This window comes from Oncorhynchus nerka, linkage group LG2 (assembly GCF_034236695.1).
Source record: "Oncorhynchus nerka isolate Pitt River linkage group LG2, Oner_Uvic_2.0, whole genome shotgun sequence".
NCBI lineage: Eukaryota > Metazoa > Chordata > Actinopteri > Salmoniformes > Salmonidae > Oncorhynchus > Oncorhynchus nerka.
Window position 1 is genome coordinate 24,661,429 of NC_088397.1, and position 18,369 is coordinate 24,679,797.

The 18,369-nt window shown below is 42.2% G+C and overlaps 1 protein-coding gene across 4 annotated transcripts; it reads right to left on the minus strand.

Annotated features, from left to right (window-relative positions):
- Positions 1–559: 559 nt before the first annotated feature.
- LOC115133007 (male-specific lethal 3 homolog) lies at positions 560–16,627 on the minus strand. 4 transcript variants are annotated; one of them, XM_029665813.2, is made up of 13 exons: positions 16,391–16,627; positions 15,587–15,669; positions 14,996–15,091; positions 14,796–14,893; positions 14,569–14,669; positions 14,296–14,415; positions 13,852–14,012; positions 13,428–13,586; positions 12,840–13,162; positions 12,323–12,532; positions 12,121–12,205; positions 10,498–10,568; positions 560–2,362 (listed from the first exon to the last, which is right to left on the minus strand). In XM_029665813.2, exons 1-13 carry the CDS (start codon positions 16,487–16,489, stop codon positions 2,286–2,288), a joined length of 1,683 nt encoding a protein of 560 aa, XP_029521673.1. In that variant the 5' UTR covers positions 16,490–16,627; the 3' UTR covers positions 560–2,285. The 4 variants fall into 4 exon arrangements, with proteins under 4 accessions (XP_029521673.1, XP_029521663.1, XP_064881147.1 ...); XM_029665803.2 differs by having other exon boundaries at positions 14,296–14,418; XM_065025075.1 differs by lacking the exon at positions 10,498–10,568.
- Positions 16,628–18,369: the final 1,742 nt, after the last annotated feature.

Below are 18,369 nucleotides of genomic sequence, written 5' to 3' on the forward strand. Positions count from 1 at the left end.
TAAGCTTCATTGCAATCCATCACAGTTGCCAGTGATCCCCGAACTTTGGTGTAGTTATCTGGTTGTCCTGAAGAGGGTCAGGACTAGGCTAGCCAGTGCTGAGATGAGGCTCTAGTTATTCCCTCGGACCCTCAGGGCCTATCGAGAGTCCTCAAACTCAACTCTGGGCCTCAAAGTCAGTTTGTCCTTTTTTTCCCCATTCTTCCCCTCTAATCAGGGACTGATTTACACCTGGGACACCAGGTGTGTAAAAGTTGAATACCCCTGATTTAGAGGCAATGTGATAGCTTGAGGGAGGGGTTTCAGTCAGAACAACCAGAAACACTGGAGTTGTTCAGAGCCAAAAATATTCTGTACGTTGATTGCAACACTGGCCGTTACACTCAAGAACCCATATTCAGAGGCAGTGTGTGTTGGTCAATGTTAAGAAGGATTCTACAGCAGGCAGCTATGGCAGGAGGTGACAGAGGGGAGGCATTGTTTACGGCAGGATTCCCCAACTGGTACAAGTTTTATTAAAAAGTGTTGTTGGAAACAAGACTGTAAAAACAACAGCAAATCAGCTTCAAGTTATTTTATTTCAAATCTGTTCCAAACTATTCCCACTCATAACATACATACATTTGTATACAATCACATACACAGTAAGTAAGGGTTGAAATGATTATATTTCAGACAAATATTAGATCCGTTTGTGCTTCTTGCGGTCAATTTGGAGTCTACAAATTCTTAGTAATTATGTTCAGGCCCCCTGTCCATCCTCTGAAGAAAAAAGAAATTGACCTGCCGCTGAACCTAGTTGATGATCCCTGGTCTAAGGGCACCAATATCCAGCGACTGACAGACGGGGCACAACCCAAAACGCTGTGTGCACATCAAAGGAGGCAGACGTCATCCTCTGAAGAACACTGGCTTTGGTCCAGGCTCCCTCCCCTGGGCTGCCCTTCTCAAATCTCTGATATCACACCTCTGAGACCAAAGGCCCTGTTCAATCTCAAACCGTAGCCGATTCGCCCTGAGAATAAACCCAACAATCTGCTCTTGTACCTTGCTATAGTTTAGAACAACCTTTATAGTGTGAATAATGTTTCCTTAAGGACAAAAGGACTCAACTTGAAGGAGAGAAGAACAGCAGAGAAAAGGACCAGGATTAAATGCACAGCGCATTATAGCACAGCTATCTATACAGCTGACAACGCCTTTTGAAAAGGCAACATTCGCAGGGAATGCATTCATGATAAACATAGCGCAGTTTGGCTCAAGTGTCAATTATCTGTTTATATTGTGCTGCCATATAACGCGCCTTGCATGAACACAACAGCAATATTCATAAACCACATGCCAAAAATATTGCTCCAACTTTTATTTCAGATAAGACTAATGGAAAACAAACTGAAAGTTGATCTTCTTACATTTCCACCTCCAAAGTGTGTTCCTGTTCGAGTCTACAAGTTAACAGTGTATAAAAAAAACCCCAAAAAAACAAGCACAGAAAAGGAATTTATACATCAATGAAATTCAATACCTTTTTCAAACATTGGGGGTAATGCCATGACGAATATCAATATGAACACACAGTGGTCATAACGTCACCAGCCCCTCTAAGCAAGAGGAACACAGATAGTAGACATTACTAGAGTAATGACATTCTACAAGAGTTTAGAAATAACTTAACACACACTGAAGCGTGGCTTGGGGCAGCAAGCATGGTGAGCCGAGGAGAAGCCAATAGTCACACATAAAGCGAACGTATCAAATAGGCCTTCTCCCAGTGTTTGCTTGCCTAGGCGGACGGAGATAGAAGGATCGGATGCAGATGCTGCTAGAGAAAGAGAGAGGGCCAAATGTGGTCCTTGAGCGCAGAGCGAGAGAAAGCAGGACAAAGTCAGCATCGTGGCAAAAACCCCAGCAGGGGGTTACGGTCTACAGCCAAGGATAACAAGTAGACGTCCATGCTTTGGGTAATCATTGCATCCAGGGGGGTCTGTTCCTAGGCCAGGCTGCCAGGTTGGGGGCTGGGGAGAGTGAAGTACTGGGTCGATCAGACGCCAAGACCCTTGCCTTACTTCTTTCCGGCAGGCAAAACCACATAGCTGCATGGGTTGGATTTAGGAGGGCAAGGGGTGAACAGAGAGAGGGAGAGGGATAATGGCGCAGTCTCAGAGAAGAAGTGAAAGAAAGGGATGGTTTGGGAAGCAGCTTGGAGCTCCCCTCCCAGCAGTGCAGTTCAGGGCGAGGCAGGGCAGGGTGAGATAAACGGCCTCAGTAAACGGCCCGCGGGTGCTTCATGCAGTAGTGGGCCTCCGATGACGACACGTACGCCGACTCCGGAAAAAAGTCCTCGTGGAACTCAGCCAAAAACCTGGGGAGCAGAGAGAGGGATGGAGGAAGAGGGACAGAGTAGAAAGAGAGAGAGAGATAAGGAAGAGATATAACACCATAACAGGGTATAATTCACCACACTGAGTAGAAGTCTGAAGTTAAGGCTAGTTAACACAGCATGGCCATCAACAGACAGCTAATGCATTTGAAGCAAAGACCACCGTGGGAAATGCATTACTCCCCCAAATACTGTGGACGTCACGGACCAGACTAGTTACTCAGCACTCCCAATCCTGGTGTTTTCAAACAGGGGGCTTGTTAACACCCCTTCCCCCCTCCAGGCTTGCAGTCAGTCAGTACTTTTAGTAACTTGCCTTAAATAACCCAATTCGCCAGAGTAGGAAAGGGAAAATCTCCCCGTCTAATCAGTAGGGAAAATAATCCGGAATGTTCTTAGTATCCGCTGCTCAGCCAAATCCTCTAAATCTTGCCATCTCATCTTAGCTCTACCCGCTCTTATAATTTGACTGCAAACAAATTATCCTCATCAGAGGGAGAAATTAAGAGGCGCTTTACCGGCAACAAATTATTGTCGTTGTGGAGTACCAAACTAGTTTGTATGGACCACAGGACCGTGGCTACAGCTATTCTTCATTATTTATTGGTTTGTCCTATCTATTAGTCAGTGCAAATGTAGAGCAAAAGCTGTAAAATTGAACCACATTTCTCTGCAGATGTTAGATAAGATATGGATACATTTTTGTGGGAGAGCATCTGGGCGAACACAGGCATCCTCGTTCTCATACACTATAGGCACTCTCCACAGTGGTGGAAAAATGACCCAATTCTCATACTTGAGTAAAAGTAAAAGATGCCTTAATAGGAAATGACTCAAGTAAAATACTACTTGAGTAACAGTCTGAAACTATTTGGGTTTTAAATATACTTCAGTATCAAAAGTAAAAATAATTTTAAATTCCTTATATTAAACAAGCTAGATGGCACAATTGCCTGGTTATTTATTTATCTATGGAGAGCCAGGGACACAATCCAAAACTCAGACATAATTTACAAATGAAGCACTCGTGTTTAGCGATTCCGCCAGATCAGAGGCAGTAGGAATGACCAGGGATGTTGTGATGTAAAAGTTGTAAAAAACAAAGAGTAAAGTATTAGTACTTTAAAGTATTTTTATTAAGTACTTTAAGGGATGCAAACAGGTGAGGGCCCAAAAAGGTGACACTTTTTTGTTGCACTGAAATGCAGGTTAACTAATTAAACAACAAAGACTGATCAACCGGTTCAGTCTGTGTGTAAAATAAAAAGTGGTTCATGTGAACCCAACTCACAGCTAAAAAAAAATGTAAAGAAAGCAATCCAGTGTTATTTGTTGCCTAGACTTTACTGCAAATGAGTTAGCCATGACAGCCTTTACAATCATAGAATGCAATACACATTAAATATTGCACTTGGGGGAAAAAACATCTTAAGTAGAAATAGAATGAAACAAACAGGCATTCTATTTTTGCTCTACTATAGTAGACATCGATCAACTGCACAATGCTACATGTGTGCAAAATAACGTTCACGGAGTAAAAAAACTGTAATAATCCCCACCTCACTCACACAAGTGTTAACACAACAAAAGCAATATCTTTGAGCTACACTGCACATTATTACATTGTACACTTTCTGTCTGTGGACGTAGGTTCTACAATGTGCCAGCAGAGCATGATACCCGCTGTTGATCTCTTTCAGGCAGAGTACACCTGGCATACCCCTTTGTATATACTGTATTGAAAAAGTGAAAAATAGGGAAAGTGGGTGGTGTTCCTTTCCCCTCAAGTGGCATCCAGCTTAAGCCAGGCCCAAGCTCGACTTGATCCATGAATACACTTGTTTAACAAGCAACGCCTCATTTTCAACTAATTCTCTCATTCTGAAAATGAACCACATACTGTAGAGGGAAAACATTCGTTCACAGATAGTTCGTTAGCTAGTTAACATTTCAGATTGCCAGGGTCCAGAAAGCAACTATAACTTGAGGAACTGCAAGGAGTCGTATAACGTTACCAGCTAATACTAATAGCGAATTGGTTAGCTCATCTTGTAATGAGCTGTCTGGCTTCATTAGCCAGCTAATTTTCACACCAAACACTAAATTATTTGATCAGTTAAGTAGGCTAATGTTGCTAAACATTTCTTTGGCTAGCTAACGGATAATTCGATCCAGCTAGCAAGATACTTAATGCTAACAATACTTGTCCCACCACACTTTCCAAATGCCACTTGTTTTTCGGTTATGGCTCATGGGGCGGCAGGGTAGCCTAGTGGCTAGCATTGGGCTACTAACCGAAAGGTGGCCAGTTCAAATCCCCCAGCTGACAAGGTACAAATCTGTCGTTCTGCCCCTGAACAAGGCCGTCATTGAAAATAAGAATTTGTTCTTAACTGACTTGCCTAGTTAAATAAAAGGTACATTTTTTTATTTTTATAAATAGCCGCACCCACAGTCTCTGTGGTCAGGCATCTCACCAAGCCCCCCCTCGCCCAAACTTTTCTCATCGGATCTACACGAATAACGTAGGTCACCTATTCTGGATTCAAAGCCGTGTGCCCAATCCCGGCATGCATTTCTCCACCCTGCATTTCTCTGACCTCTCCCATAATTTCAGCAACAGATGTGTGAATATTCCTAAATCCGCGCAAAACCAATATGCGCATTTTCCCACCATTGCTGCGTTTCCACCAAACTGATTGTCGCGGATAAAATTCATTGCACAATGAATTTTCCATGTATCGAATAAAAATCTATAGTTCAGCGCATTTTCAACCTTACCGATAGTTTTATGACAAAACTGTTTCATTAAATAGCAAATGTGCCTAGTCTGGTCTTGGCACGTGTGGTTTAGCCAACAGCTCGCAGATAGTGCTTATAGGCTAGTCTACATGATAAGAATATTTTTATTTTCAAATGGCAGTCAAAGCATCGATCATGTCACCAGAGTAAAACCTTTGATATGTATTGAAAAGGTGCATCCAGCTCATACCGTACATTTACATTTACATTTAAGTCATTTAGCAGACGCTCTTATCCAGAGCGACTTACAAATTGGTGCAGTCACCTTATGACATCCATTTACCACCCTGTGAAGTTCATAATAGCTTAATAAACTGTGTGTTTTCCAGAGTCGTATTGGGAGGACCCCACACCATGTCATCGCGTGACTCCAAGTTTACTTCGATATTATGGTTATTATATCAACATTTGCGCATAAAGGCCTTTCCACCGCCATTTTTTTCGTAGTTAACTTTACCGACACAAAAAGATCCCACCATGTCAAACCAAATTTATAAAACTGTACTGAAACTTCCTGTTTATATCACAGCCATCGTGACATTTTTTTTTATACGAAATTACTTCACTTGTATAAAAGCTGTGTATGGAAACGTGGTTACTGTCAATAAAAAGATGACACTAGCGGAAGAAGGCCCTAATAGACGATTGAGACGTACCCAAGAGGAGGTGCCAAGATGACGGCTTGAACAGACGCTTTTTTACCGAGCTCTGTACCACACTTCAGACAGATTGGGGGAATTTTTTTTTACAGTCATTTTTATTTGTTCAAGATATAAGACATTTCCTGTGACTGGAATGATAATTGGATCATTTATTTCGGCATGTCCATGCAAAGTCGTGACAAAAAAAGAAAGGAAGAACTTAGCCGTTCTATTGCTAATCAACAAGAGAGAAACGTGCTTATAGACAACTGTCATAACTACGCTTGGCCTATGGATAATATCATGCTTTCGAATGCTGTTGAAGATGACGATGACTAATTCCCCTCTTTGCCGGTTACTCTGTGCAAACCCCCCCCCCCCCCCCAAAAAAACCCCAACATGAACTCTGACATCGTGGCTACCCTCTCCTTACTCATCAACTCCAGGTGTGACGCCATTGAGAAAATGGTAGGCGCGAACACCATGGTTATTGAAGGCTTGAAAAAGACTGGAGTTTGCATGTGGTGAAATTAATAATGTGAAAACGAGAGTGGCAAAAGTTGAATTTTTTTTGGAAAGGGTGGAAAAGAATAACAATGTCTACCATAGACGTCTCACTGATCTGGAACAATACACAAGAAAATGGAACCCGAGACTCTACGGCTTGCCAGAGGTGGAGAATGAAGATGGAACGTGAGACTCTACGACTTGCCAGAGGTGGAGAATGAAGATGTGTGAGGAGAGGCTATCCGTATCTGCCAAGAAGTTTTGCCTGCAGAGAAGAACAAAGTTGGTGATACCATCAACGTTGTGCATCGCCTCGGCAAGAAGCAACAGCAAAACGATTCAAGACCAAGGGGTATCATCATCCTATTCACTGCCAGATTCTACAGGGATGCTGTCTGGAAAGCTGCTAGGAAGAACGCCTTCTTTCAGAGCCATGGTATGCGTTTCGCCGAGTATTTCAGCCCGGAAGACATAGAAAGAAGGAACAAGTTGTGGCCAACGATCAAGATAGCACGAAGTGAGGGGAAGGCTGCTTACTTCGTCGGAGGACGAGGTTTCATCAACGGTTCAGAAATCCATATTTCTCCCTAAAATCTCACCAGAAGGAACAGGTTGATGGTTTCAGCCATGGTATTCTCATTTTCCTTATGTGGTTTACCTAACAAGCATCAGGTGACTATTTTTCAGGAATACTCAGGTATTTCAATTTATTAGTTTGCTCTTTGTATGACCAGAAGACCTATTTCGTTTACAAATTTCCGAAGAAGATTGAAAGTTGTATTTATTTTGTATGTATACAGTAACTAAGATACTGTTTTAAAGGGCATACAGGTCTGCTCTGACTTTACACGGTTATTGCTCTACTTAGTTATTAATACTTATTTCCAAAAAAGGTCTCAGGAACGTTTATATGTAAAACATTTTTTATTCAATTATTTTATGATCAGTTTTCATATGTACTTAAAATAGTAGGTATCCTTTTATTTAAATTATTATTTGTTGTTTTATTTCTCAGAATAGTTCCTGATTGCACTAAAGAGGGTTTTTAGTCTCTCTTACTACGAGAACCCTTGGTTTGGTCTTGAACATAATTTTCAGTTGAGTTGAATTTCAAAGCCAGATAACGTCTAGCTCAAAGGTTATGGAATAAGCTATTTTTACTTTAAATTGACTTAAAATGGTGCAGATCTCGGTTCCTTATCGTTTACGTTCACTGCTCCTACTACAGTTTATACTTTTATATCATCTTTGTTGTTTTGTCTTTGTCTATAGTTTCTCTTAATGCGAGGGGGTTAGAAAACAATGTGAAGCGCAAGGCCTTATTTTTTATTTGCTAAACAATTTCGAACAGAGTTTTGCTTTTTTCAAGAGTCTCACTCAATTTCGGCTGATGCCAACTTCTGGGGGTCACAGTGAGTCAACGATATTTGGCTTTCCCATGGATCTGAACGCTCCGCCGGTGTCACTACAATGAACAATACCTTTGGTGGTAATATTCTACACTCGGAATGTGACCCCTTTGGTCACTTTATTTGTCTTGTGATCAGTTACAATGACATTACGCTCATTACTGTAAACTTCTACGGGTACAACACCAAACATGAGAATGATGAGTTGCTTGAATCTATAGAGAAACATATACTTCATTGGTTATCTAAATTTCCCAATTCGTTATTATTGATAGGAGGGGACTTTAACATTACAATAGATAATTCAACTGATAGATGGCCCTCAGGTAGGCCAACCAATCAGAATTTGGGTTTAATACTTTTTATGTAAAAGTTTGATCTTACTGATATATGGAGAGAGGGGTTTCCGGTTGAAAGATCATTCACTTGGAGTAACAAAACAGGTTCCAGACAATCCAGAAATGATTTTTGGCTTATATCCAAATGTATTGATAGTGAGTGTGTTACTACAAATATTTGTACTACTCCCCTCACAGACCATAAGGCTATTTACATTGATATCAAAATATTTACCCCAGATACGAACCTTGGTAGAGCATCTTACTGGAAGCTAATTAGCTTATTATTAAATAATGATATAGTTACATTTTAGGTTAAAGATCTGCTCTCACACTTTTGGGAAAGGGCTTGTGAAGAAAAATCTCATTGCAAGAACTGGGAGCTCTTTAAATTTGAGGTGTCCAAATACCTTAGAAAACATGGTAGTAATCTTGCTAAGACTAGAAGAGCTGAGGAGGAAAAGGTGATCATTAAGATAACTTCTCTTTCTCAGAGGTCCCCAGTCAACCTCTTGGGGGAGGAGAAGATGGAACTAATTGAGTTACAAAATAAACTGGATAATATATATACATTAAAAGCAGAAGGAGCCTTTATTAGATCTAGGAAAAAATGGATTGAGGAGGGAGAACAGAATTCATCCGATTTCTTTAGACTTGAGAAATTTCACGCTAAAAATAACACTATCCATAAGTTAAACATTGATGGTGTTATTACAGATGACCAAAACTTAATCGCTAAATACTGTAGCAATTTTTACAGAAAATTGTATAGCTGTACGTACTGTCAGGAACACAGATATGTTTTTTAACTCACTGAATAATGTTCACTCTATCAGTAATATAGAATCTAAACAGTGTGATGAACCCATCGAAGTTGAAGAGATCGAGTCTATCAAATATCTATAGAACAATAAATCACCAGGTGTTGATGGAATTACATCAGAATTTTACAAATTATTTTCTGAACAAGTAGCTCCCTTCCTATTTGAAGTCTTTTTAGAGAGGATTAAACACAATGTTCTCCCTCCTACAATGAGTCAGGGGTTAATAACACTGATACCTAAGCCTAAAAAAGAAGTGCTGCTCATCGATAACTGGCGTCCAATTTGTCTTCTTAATATTGACTATAAGATATTAGCCTTACTACTTGCAAAAATAATTAAAGAAGTCCTGGATGCAATCATTGATGAAACAGTCTGGCTTCATGAGGAAAATACATATTTCTAACAATGTCAGACTAGTATTAGACATACTTGACTACTCAGACCTAATAACTGAGGATAGCTTCATATTATTTTATTTTTATAAAGAATTTGACATAGTAGAGCATCAGTTTCTCTTCCACTCCCTTGAGAGACTTGGCTTTGGGGATTTTTTCTGTAAGGCTATTAAGACTCTATGCAAATGGTAACAGCTCTATCAAATTGAAATATGGCACCTCACCTAGATTTGAGTTAAAGAGAGGAATTAGGCAAGGTTGTCCTTGTCGTGAGCCAACTGGTAAATGCAGAGGGTCTTTTACTCATTTATAAGGAATTCTTATCACGTTACAAGGTCCCTGTAACACCTAAAGATTTTGCAATAGATGCCATTCCCTCAGGTGTTGCTATGTATTCAGGAATGTGTCAAGACCTGACCCTCAGAGCCTACCTTCTATTGACCCTGCTGACTCATCAGTAGGAAATATTTGTTTCTCTTTTGGTCCATTCAACAACAGAGCGATACGAACCTCGTTTCAGCAGGATGTTTTATCTATACCTTATGTCATGCCTTATTGGAATGGATTTATTGATTATATATTTTGGAAAAAAGTTTGGATGTTGCCACACACATACCTACTTGTGAACAAAATGAAGAAAGTTTCCTTTAAAATGATTCATAAATATTATCCTGCCAACCACTATATGAAGAAGTTTAAGGAAAACATCAACTCAAATTGCTCCTTTTGTAATGACCACCCAGAAACAGAGTTGCATCTTTTTTGGCATTATATGCATGTAAGATTTTACACTATTGTGGAGAGATGTCCTGTTTGGATTCTTTACATACAATAGAAATAAGCTGAAACATTTTTATGTATTTCATTATTCTTTTGGCCAAATTTCATATACACAAATGTAAATTTACAAACAGAAAACCACATTTTCGTACCCTACAAAAAGAAATTGAACTGTATTTTAAGACGGTTAAATGCTCTACTAACAAAAAAGCTGTTAGAATTGTAAGTATATGCATGTCCCTTAAGGTCCTTGTGTAATTGTAATGTGATATTGTACCCCCTAGCCCCGCCCCCAGCCCCGCCCCTAGCTCGATTGTCCATTGTTTGTAACCTATGTATGTTTGTGTTCCCTCATGTGCTTTATGTATTGATTTGTTGTTAATAAAAATTAAATTCATTTAAAAAAAAGATTGAGACGTACCCAGCTGTGAGAAGAAAGGAGTCATATGTCCCTCAGTGTACAACAGCGCAGAGAGGTGGCTGGAGGGGAAACTGCAGGCGTTTGATTAATAAAGGAGAGAATAAATCCCCTAGGTTTGGGGCCAGCTGAAGATCGCTGGGCAGGATTTAAAGATTAGAATCGCCTGCTTGTGTAACGCCGACTCATCTCCCTTCACTTGAATGTAGTCTGACAGTCTCTCATACACATACAGACAGATGCAGGTGCGCGCGCACACACACACACACACACACAGAGAGGCACATGCACAGACACAAAAACAGCATATCAATCCCTCTGCATAAATAACATCTCAAGCCATCATCGTCTGATCACATCCTGTTAGACGATATTATGGCTACAATAACTGTGGCAGGCATGCAGGGAGAGCCAGCTTACAGGTCAGTGAGCACTTTTTCCACTCAGTGAGCTGCATGAATCACACAAACAGAGAGTTGCTACCTAATAGCATTACACCACAGCAAACTGCCCAGTTGAATGAGCTAGACTTCAGGTGACGGGGCTAACACTGGATAGGCGGAGAGGATTGTGTGTGCGTGTCAGCAGATCAATGGAGACTGCACTTCCATTGCTCCCAACAGGGACCCCCTCCCATCCCTCTCCAAGATATACAAAAAGCCTCAATGGGAAAAATCCACCTCTCTATTCTCCACTGCGCTGTCCAATTATTTTTTTTTATAGGTTCACTTTATCGGAGGCCCATCAAGCTGCCGCATTGTCCAAACATTTCTGCATGCTAAGCTAACGTAAGCTAACGTTAATACAATGTCAGAGGCCCATCAAGTGGAAACCACACACCAGGTTAGCTAAGTGAGCACGTCCAAAGAAATGCTGACGTGGGCATTATCGTAATCAAAGGAAGTCGATCATGGAACTGTTGTCGGCACAGCAACTAAACGGCAGCCTGTCCCTTCCTGCGAGGCGGCCGGCACAATTACACACCAGACAGTGATTGACTGGGGGATAACGGGCTTCGCCCAGTCAGTGTCACTAATCCTGGAGACTGGCGATTTGTGCATCTTCAGTTCCACTGCGAGTTAATGTGGCTTGAGGAGTTATTAGTTATTAATGGAATAAGGCCTGATGGGGTGTGGTATTTCGCCAATATAGCATGGTTAAGGCCTGGTCTTATGCATGATGCAACACAGAGTGCCTGGATACAGATCTTAGCTGTGGTATATTGGCCATATACCACAAACACTGAGGTGCCTTATTGCTAGTATAAACTGGTTAGCAACATAGTTAGAACAGTAAGTAGTATTTTTTTGTCAAATCCGTGGTATACCACAGCTTTCAGCACTCAGAGCTCAAACCACCCAGTTTAGAAAACGTGATTTATGACCTGTATTTAACCAGGAAGGTTAATGAGAAAACATTTTCTTCTTAAATAACCACCTGACATCGGCTACTTTGGCAGCAAAAGGAAACGTTCCAGGCCTAGGTTCTATGGAGGTGAGCTATGGCAGCCGAAATAGAGCTTATTGAAGCCCTGGTTCTAGCCTAGTTATGGTGTGTGGCTGATCACTAAAAGAAGAACAAAAGTACAGAAAACATGTCATTATTCTATAATTAGATAGGAGGTACCTGAGGAAGAGCTCCAGGTGTTTGACCAGGGCCCTTAGGTTCTTCTCTGGGATTTGCATCTTCCCTAGGATCTCTGGCAGCTTCACTGTATAAGGGGAATAAAACAAGATTGAAAGAGAACGAGTGACTGGAGGCTACATTGAACTAAACAACAATCCCTGTTTCCCCCACACACAGAGAAAGGGCTTAGGAGGACACCTACCGAAGAGGCGTAGGAGGTGCTGTGAGCCGTACAGGTAGGAGGGTGGGGGAGGCTGGTCACTCTGGGGGTAGTTATCAGGGGTCAGCTTCCAGCTCAGGACCTCATTGAGCTCGTTGTTCCGTCGGCTCTCCAGGCCAGAGAAGACGCCGCTGCCCTCCTTGCTGGGCGTCTGGGGCAACGGAGAGGACGAGCCACTGTGGACAGGGGTTTCTGGGAAGGGGACAGGAGGGCAGACGGCAGTCAATCAACTGATGGGAGTGGGTGGAGGACAACATTTTTATGGACACTTCAGAAACAACAACAGACATTTACTGTGTGCTGTAACACTGAGAAGCTGTGCGCAGACAATATTCCATGTGTTTGGGAGCGGACTGTAATGTATGACAAGAGGGAAGAGTGCCATCTAGCGGGTGGATATAGTCATTACAACAACAGAGGCTACGGGTGACATTGCATAAAGTAAAGCACTACACAATTAACTGCTTATTGTGTTTGAGTGTGTTTTCTTGCCACTCACTCTTCTCCAGATTGAGGAAGAACTTGGGCAGCTGGGCAGGCGTGTCGAGGCTGGCGAGGCGGCGTTTGGGCTGGGGTGAGGTCGTAGCGCTGCCGCTGCCCCCCTCGCCCGCCATCCGCTCACCCCCCGAGGTGTGACGTGTGGAGCGCCGCAGGGACTGAGGGGCGTCAGGGTCTGCCGTGGAGGCACAGCGCCGGCGTTTGGGCGTGGCGGTGGGGTTTGCCGTGGTTGTGGAGGCCTCGCTCAGGGCCGGTTGACTGTCCGTGGACTGGGGGGTGGAGGGGTTGTGGCCAGAGGGGCTGGGGGTGCGCTCACGCAGGGTCCTGGGATAGGAAGGGCGGAGATGGTCAAAGAAAGACCAGTTTGGTAATGACATCCAACACCACAAAACCAAAGAAACGTACAATAATTTGTCACTGACATTTTCAACTTAGGTCAGATATACAAACTGAACAAAGGCCTGATGTACTTAGTGTCTTCCAACAGTGAAACGTTTTCAACTTCATTTTGTTTCATCTTCCGAACCTGAAAATGACCCAATGTTAATTATTCAAGAGGATTGCATACATAGCCTGATGTCTGTCTTACTTGCTGGAGCTGGCTGTGTTGTCCCGGATAGGCATGAAGAACTTTGAGGAGCTGACTTTCTTGAACTGAGCGTGCTCGTTGGGGTACAGGAGGATCATGGGAAGGGTGAAGTCGAAGGTGATTCTCAGGCCGTCCACCATCTCCTTGCAAAGCTCCTCACTGAAACAAAACGGTGGCTTTTAGCTACCACAAAGATAATTTCATCCACAATAACCATGTTCGAGAGCATCGAATCTGTAATGCATTTATTGGTAATATTGTGACTGACATACTTGATCTACAAATAACATTGAGTAGTTATTTATGATGCAAGGTGATTTGTAGATCAGTCAGTTGGCAGGCGGCTGCAATGTCAAACAAAACCATTATGTAGCCCATGGGACTCGAAAAGGCTTATGGGAAATGTTGTACTTTGGGGACTCACTTCTTCTCTGGAGGAACATAGTGAGGACTGAGGCTGGTCTGGGCGGTGCTCTGGTGACTTCTGTACCTCTCATTGGCAGAGAAGGCTGCGTTGAAGGCAAAGTGCTTCACGTATGATTCCAAGATGTTCAATATGTTCATCTGGCACGGAAGCTTCACCAACTGGGTAGAAAAAGAACAAAGCCCTTCATGATCACAGCTCATTGGCAGTGAGATGTTGAAATGTCAAAAGTCAAGAGTTGCATTCAGTACGGTACATCAAGGCAAAAAGTTTAGCAACAGAATATGACAAATCTGTGTTCCTATTGGACTAGCTCAGTTAGTACCTCCCTGTTTCTATCATTTGTCTCTACTGAACATGGACCAATATCTAGGAATTTGGAGGGATATGAATAGGTATACGGAACTACAATAAAGCGGGTGTTATCTTTGTTTAATTACACACCTTCTTCCTCTTGTTGATGTAGTAGCAGTCATCCTCCAGTTTCTTCTTGAGAACCTCAGGGATGTCTATGTTGATGGTCTTGTCCTCACTCTCCATCTTAGCGTGAGCTTCCTGCTCTTCCTGCTGGAGATAAGATGGGCAAACGGTCAGATCCATCGAGCCATTTTGTCAAAATGTGTATTTCTGACAATGTCAATAGAACAACTGAGTTGATATGTTTTCTCAATACATAACCTATTTGTCTGTCGTAGTCTATAATTCAAAACACAATACCATTTTGTCCAAATCTTCGGAAGAGTCGCTCTCCTCACTTTTCAAAGATTCAGGATCCTCGGAATCGTCCTCGTCACTGTTGTCTGAAGACGTAATCAAACCTGAAAGATACCCCCACCAAAAAGTGCATGTAATTTTAGCTTGCAAGCCATTTCCACCGAAAAGCCATTCCGATAAACTACTTTGCACTAGCACTAGTTTGAGTGTGATGGAACAGGCAAACTCACATGCGTCATCACTCTCTTCCTTCTCTTCAGGAAGTGTCTTCAGAGCTGACTCAACACCGGGTAGACGACGACGTCTCTTCCCCCATCCCTTTCTCCTCCTGTGGGTTGAAGTGGACACAGTTAGACAGGACACTGGCACCAAATCTGCTGTCAAACCTAATGCTTACTTTTCTGATATTCTCCAATGGAGTCAAACTTACATGCGAGCCACAGCTTTACGAGCCAGTTTACGTTGTAATTTGCGATTTTCGTCAGTTTCCCTGAGCACATGGTCCTCTGCTGCCAATCGATCCCAACTGTAGCACAAAGCAACAGATGATAAATACCACCCCTTCCAATTCAAGCTGCATGCAGTCGGCATGACAGTATTGTCAAAGTGATATCAAGAACAAAGCTCCACTGAAGGTTGCTATACACACTCAATGATTTCCACCATATAGATGGCTAAAATCATTGACAACTATGTACAGTTTTCAAAGGATTGTTAAATAAACGTGACCACTATTTTTAGCCAACCGTACAAAGTTTCTACCAGTAGCTTGCTTATAGGGCGAATGTTGGAAAATGAGCCCTTTTGCTGCTCAACAGGCAGAATCCACAAAGGATGGGGAAATTAACCTAAACCACTCATAGATACAGGGGATGGCACTTTTATTTGGGGGTGATCCTCCCATCCACCCCACCCCTCAGGAACACAGCAAGAACCCTGCTACCTGTCCCCACCCAACCTCCTCCCCAGTATCCCTTCTTCAAGCCCCCCACCCCAGACTGTGTCTTGTGTGTGAGTTTACCTTCTGTTCCAACCATTGAAGTGAATCAGGTATTCTGGGACTCGCTTTCCACGTTCATCTTTGCCAATTACAACATCGACGACCTACAACACACAATCCCAGAAATGAACGATAGTTAGCGGTAGCCAACCAAACTCAAGTTAGCGTGTAACAGACAGCAGGCAAATGTATCACATCTACACCAAATAGACAGTTAGCCATCAGTACGCGTTAGTTAGCTAACAACACATTACTAATTGGTGGTAGCTAGCTAATGTTATGTAAACAACGAGTTGGCTGATTGTAATGTGTTGCCCTGGCATTGCACAGAGGCTAGCTAACGTGAACTCATGCTATGTTAATTCACCGTTGGTGTTTAACGTTGCTTCCAACGTTAGCGGACAGTTGTTGTTATGACAGTTGACGTTAGCTAAATGTAGCAGCTACGAGCTAGCTAAGAAAATATACCCGCGCTAACCTGGCTACAGCACGTGCAGAGATAGCAACTACAACATGGCTACAGCATAGCAACAAATAACACGGCTGCAGCCATTGTTGATGGCCTCGTTTTTGCCATAAACCTACCATATTACGTTAACGGTATGTTAGCCTAATAGCAAACGTTAGCCTAGCAGCTAGCTAGCATGGCAACCTCGGTCGGGCCTTCTGTGGTCTATCCGGATATATCAAATAAACATGATGTCTAACTTAGCTATAGTATTGGATAAAGTCATAAAAAATGTCAATCAAAATGTTTGGGAATTGCATGCAGTATCAGCCCTCGTGACCACAAACAAACTCTTGGCTAAACAACAAGCCATTTACCTTTGCATCATAGAGTACTTTAGCCTTCGTAGGGTCAGGTTCGAAACATAGGACTTTTTCTCCTTTGTGGAATTTAAATTTCATTCCCCGGGAGTTCATTTGTTCGTCATAGCGAGCAGGAGAGGAGGCATCTGGACCCCCCGCTCCTTAACCCTTTCCCCGCCGGGCTGTATCCAAAGGGGTCTTTGAAAAAAATATGGAGATGGCGCTAGGACACAACTCATCAAACGAATCCGTAATAGGGAATTTCTAGTTTGGTCCTTCATGGACGCCGTAGAAATAAACATGACATAAATTGACCAGCAGAGGGCGGCCGTTATTCAAAGATGATCTTACTAATATTTCTGTGACATGTTGCCCCTCCTACAATAAATCAAAAGTTTGTCCATGTAGTAAATAACGCAACAAAGGACAACCAGTAACAATTAAAAGTTATGTCAACAAAAAATACGCTTTTTCCAACCTGAGCTTGTTTCAAACCAAGGCTTATATGTTTGCATCACCCTGAAGAAGGCACAGTGATTCTCTGGGTGTGCGCCAGCTCATGCTTTTTATTACATATTGCAAACAAAAACATTTTGATAGGGTTCAGATGGTGAATGTTTACTCAGTTTAATGAGGCTCATTATTTTCAAAATTTGGAGACCGAACTAGCACCATTTCAGTTTTCAGATGAAAAAACAGTGAGCGAGACAGTTTGAGAGAGACTCTGAAGGAAATCCCTCTTCTTATGGCCTAGTTGCATTTATGTGTATGATGCCTTGTATGCTGAACCGCTTATCAGTGCAAGTGTGTGCTTTTTTCCATTCTGACAGAAACCATCAGGCTATCTCTGCTGTCACTTCTGTCACCACACTGATGTGTGACATGAATAAGACCTGCATTCACAGTGCAATTCTAATGAGTGATACATTTAGCTCAGTCAACTCACAAGGTCAGGATTGTATGTCATAGCCTACTTAATCAGCCTAACACACTACATATGTTTACTGTTGGCCAGAGTAGGTTACTGATGAAGTAGGCTACCTATTTCTTGCCTTATGGCTAGACAAGAAACAGACTTCTCCAATTATAATGAATTAGAGCAGAACAGTTTCTTTGTTAAAAAATCTTTACTCTTCCTATAACAGCCAATTGGACTGATATTATCTATAAACACATTTTTATATAAGTGTTTTAGAATCATATTTGGTTTCTAGTGGCTGATGCCCACTAAAGTATATTAGAAACCATTCTACTTAGTCCCTACCCAGCACCCCTCTCATCCTAATTTAACCCCTGCAGGCTGTTTTACTCCCATTACTCTATTAATAAAATATGTGGTTTTAATAGTTTGTTGCTCAAACCATTCGGACACTACAGACGTTTTTGTAAAAAAGACCCGGCCCCCGTCCCCGACCCATCACAAACACCGCTCAGCCCCTGTTAATCACACAGTTTAATGGTTGGTATCTACACATCCAGAATAAATAGACGGATCCAATGTTACAACGATATTTAAAAGGGGTTAGAAGTCCAAAACGTGCCTGCGTTACAGTGGGACTCATTGGGTTAACATGGGGGAGCTTACAGGCACATGCATGTGTGATGATGATTTCTACCTCTGGTACACACCAACCATATAGTCATATGTCTGGTTTCAGTGCTGGGGACCCTTTTTACAACCCCTGCAGCCACGAGGTAGAGCAGCAATAGATTGCTTCTTTCTGACTCCTTCTCACCAATCTTTATCCCTCTATCTACACTACTGCGCTTTTACCATTTTTTATTTTTTAAATTTGATTTAACCTTTATTTAACTAGGCAAGTCAGTTAAGAACAAATTCTTATTGACAATGGCGGCCTACCCCGGCCAAACCCTAACCCAGACGACACTGGGCCAATTGTGCGCCACTTTATGGGACTCCCAATCACGGCCGGTTGTGAGACAGCATTCAATCGAACCAGGGTCTGTAGTGATGCCTCTAGCGCTCAGATGCA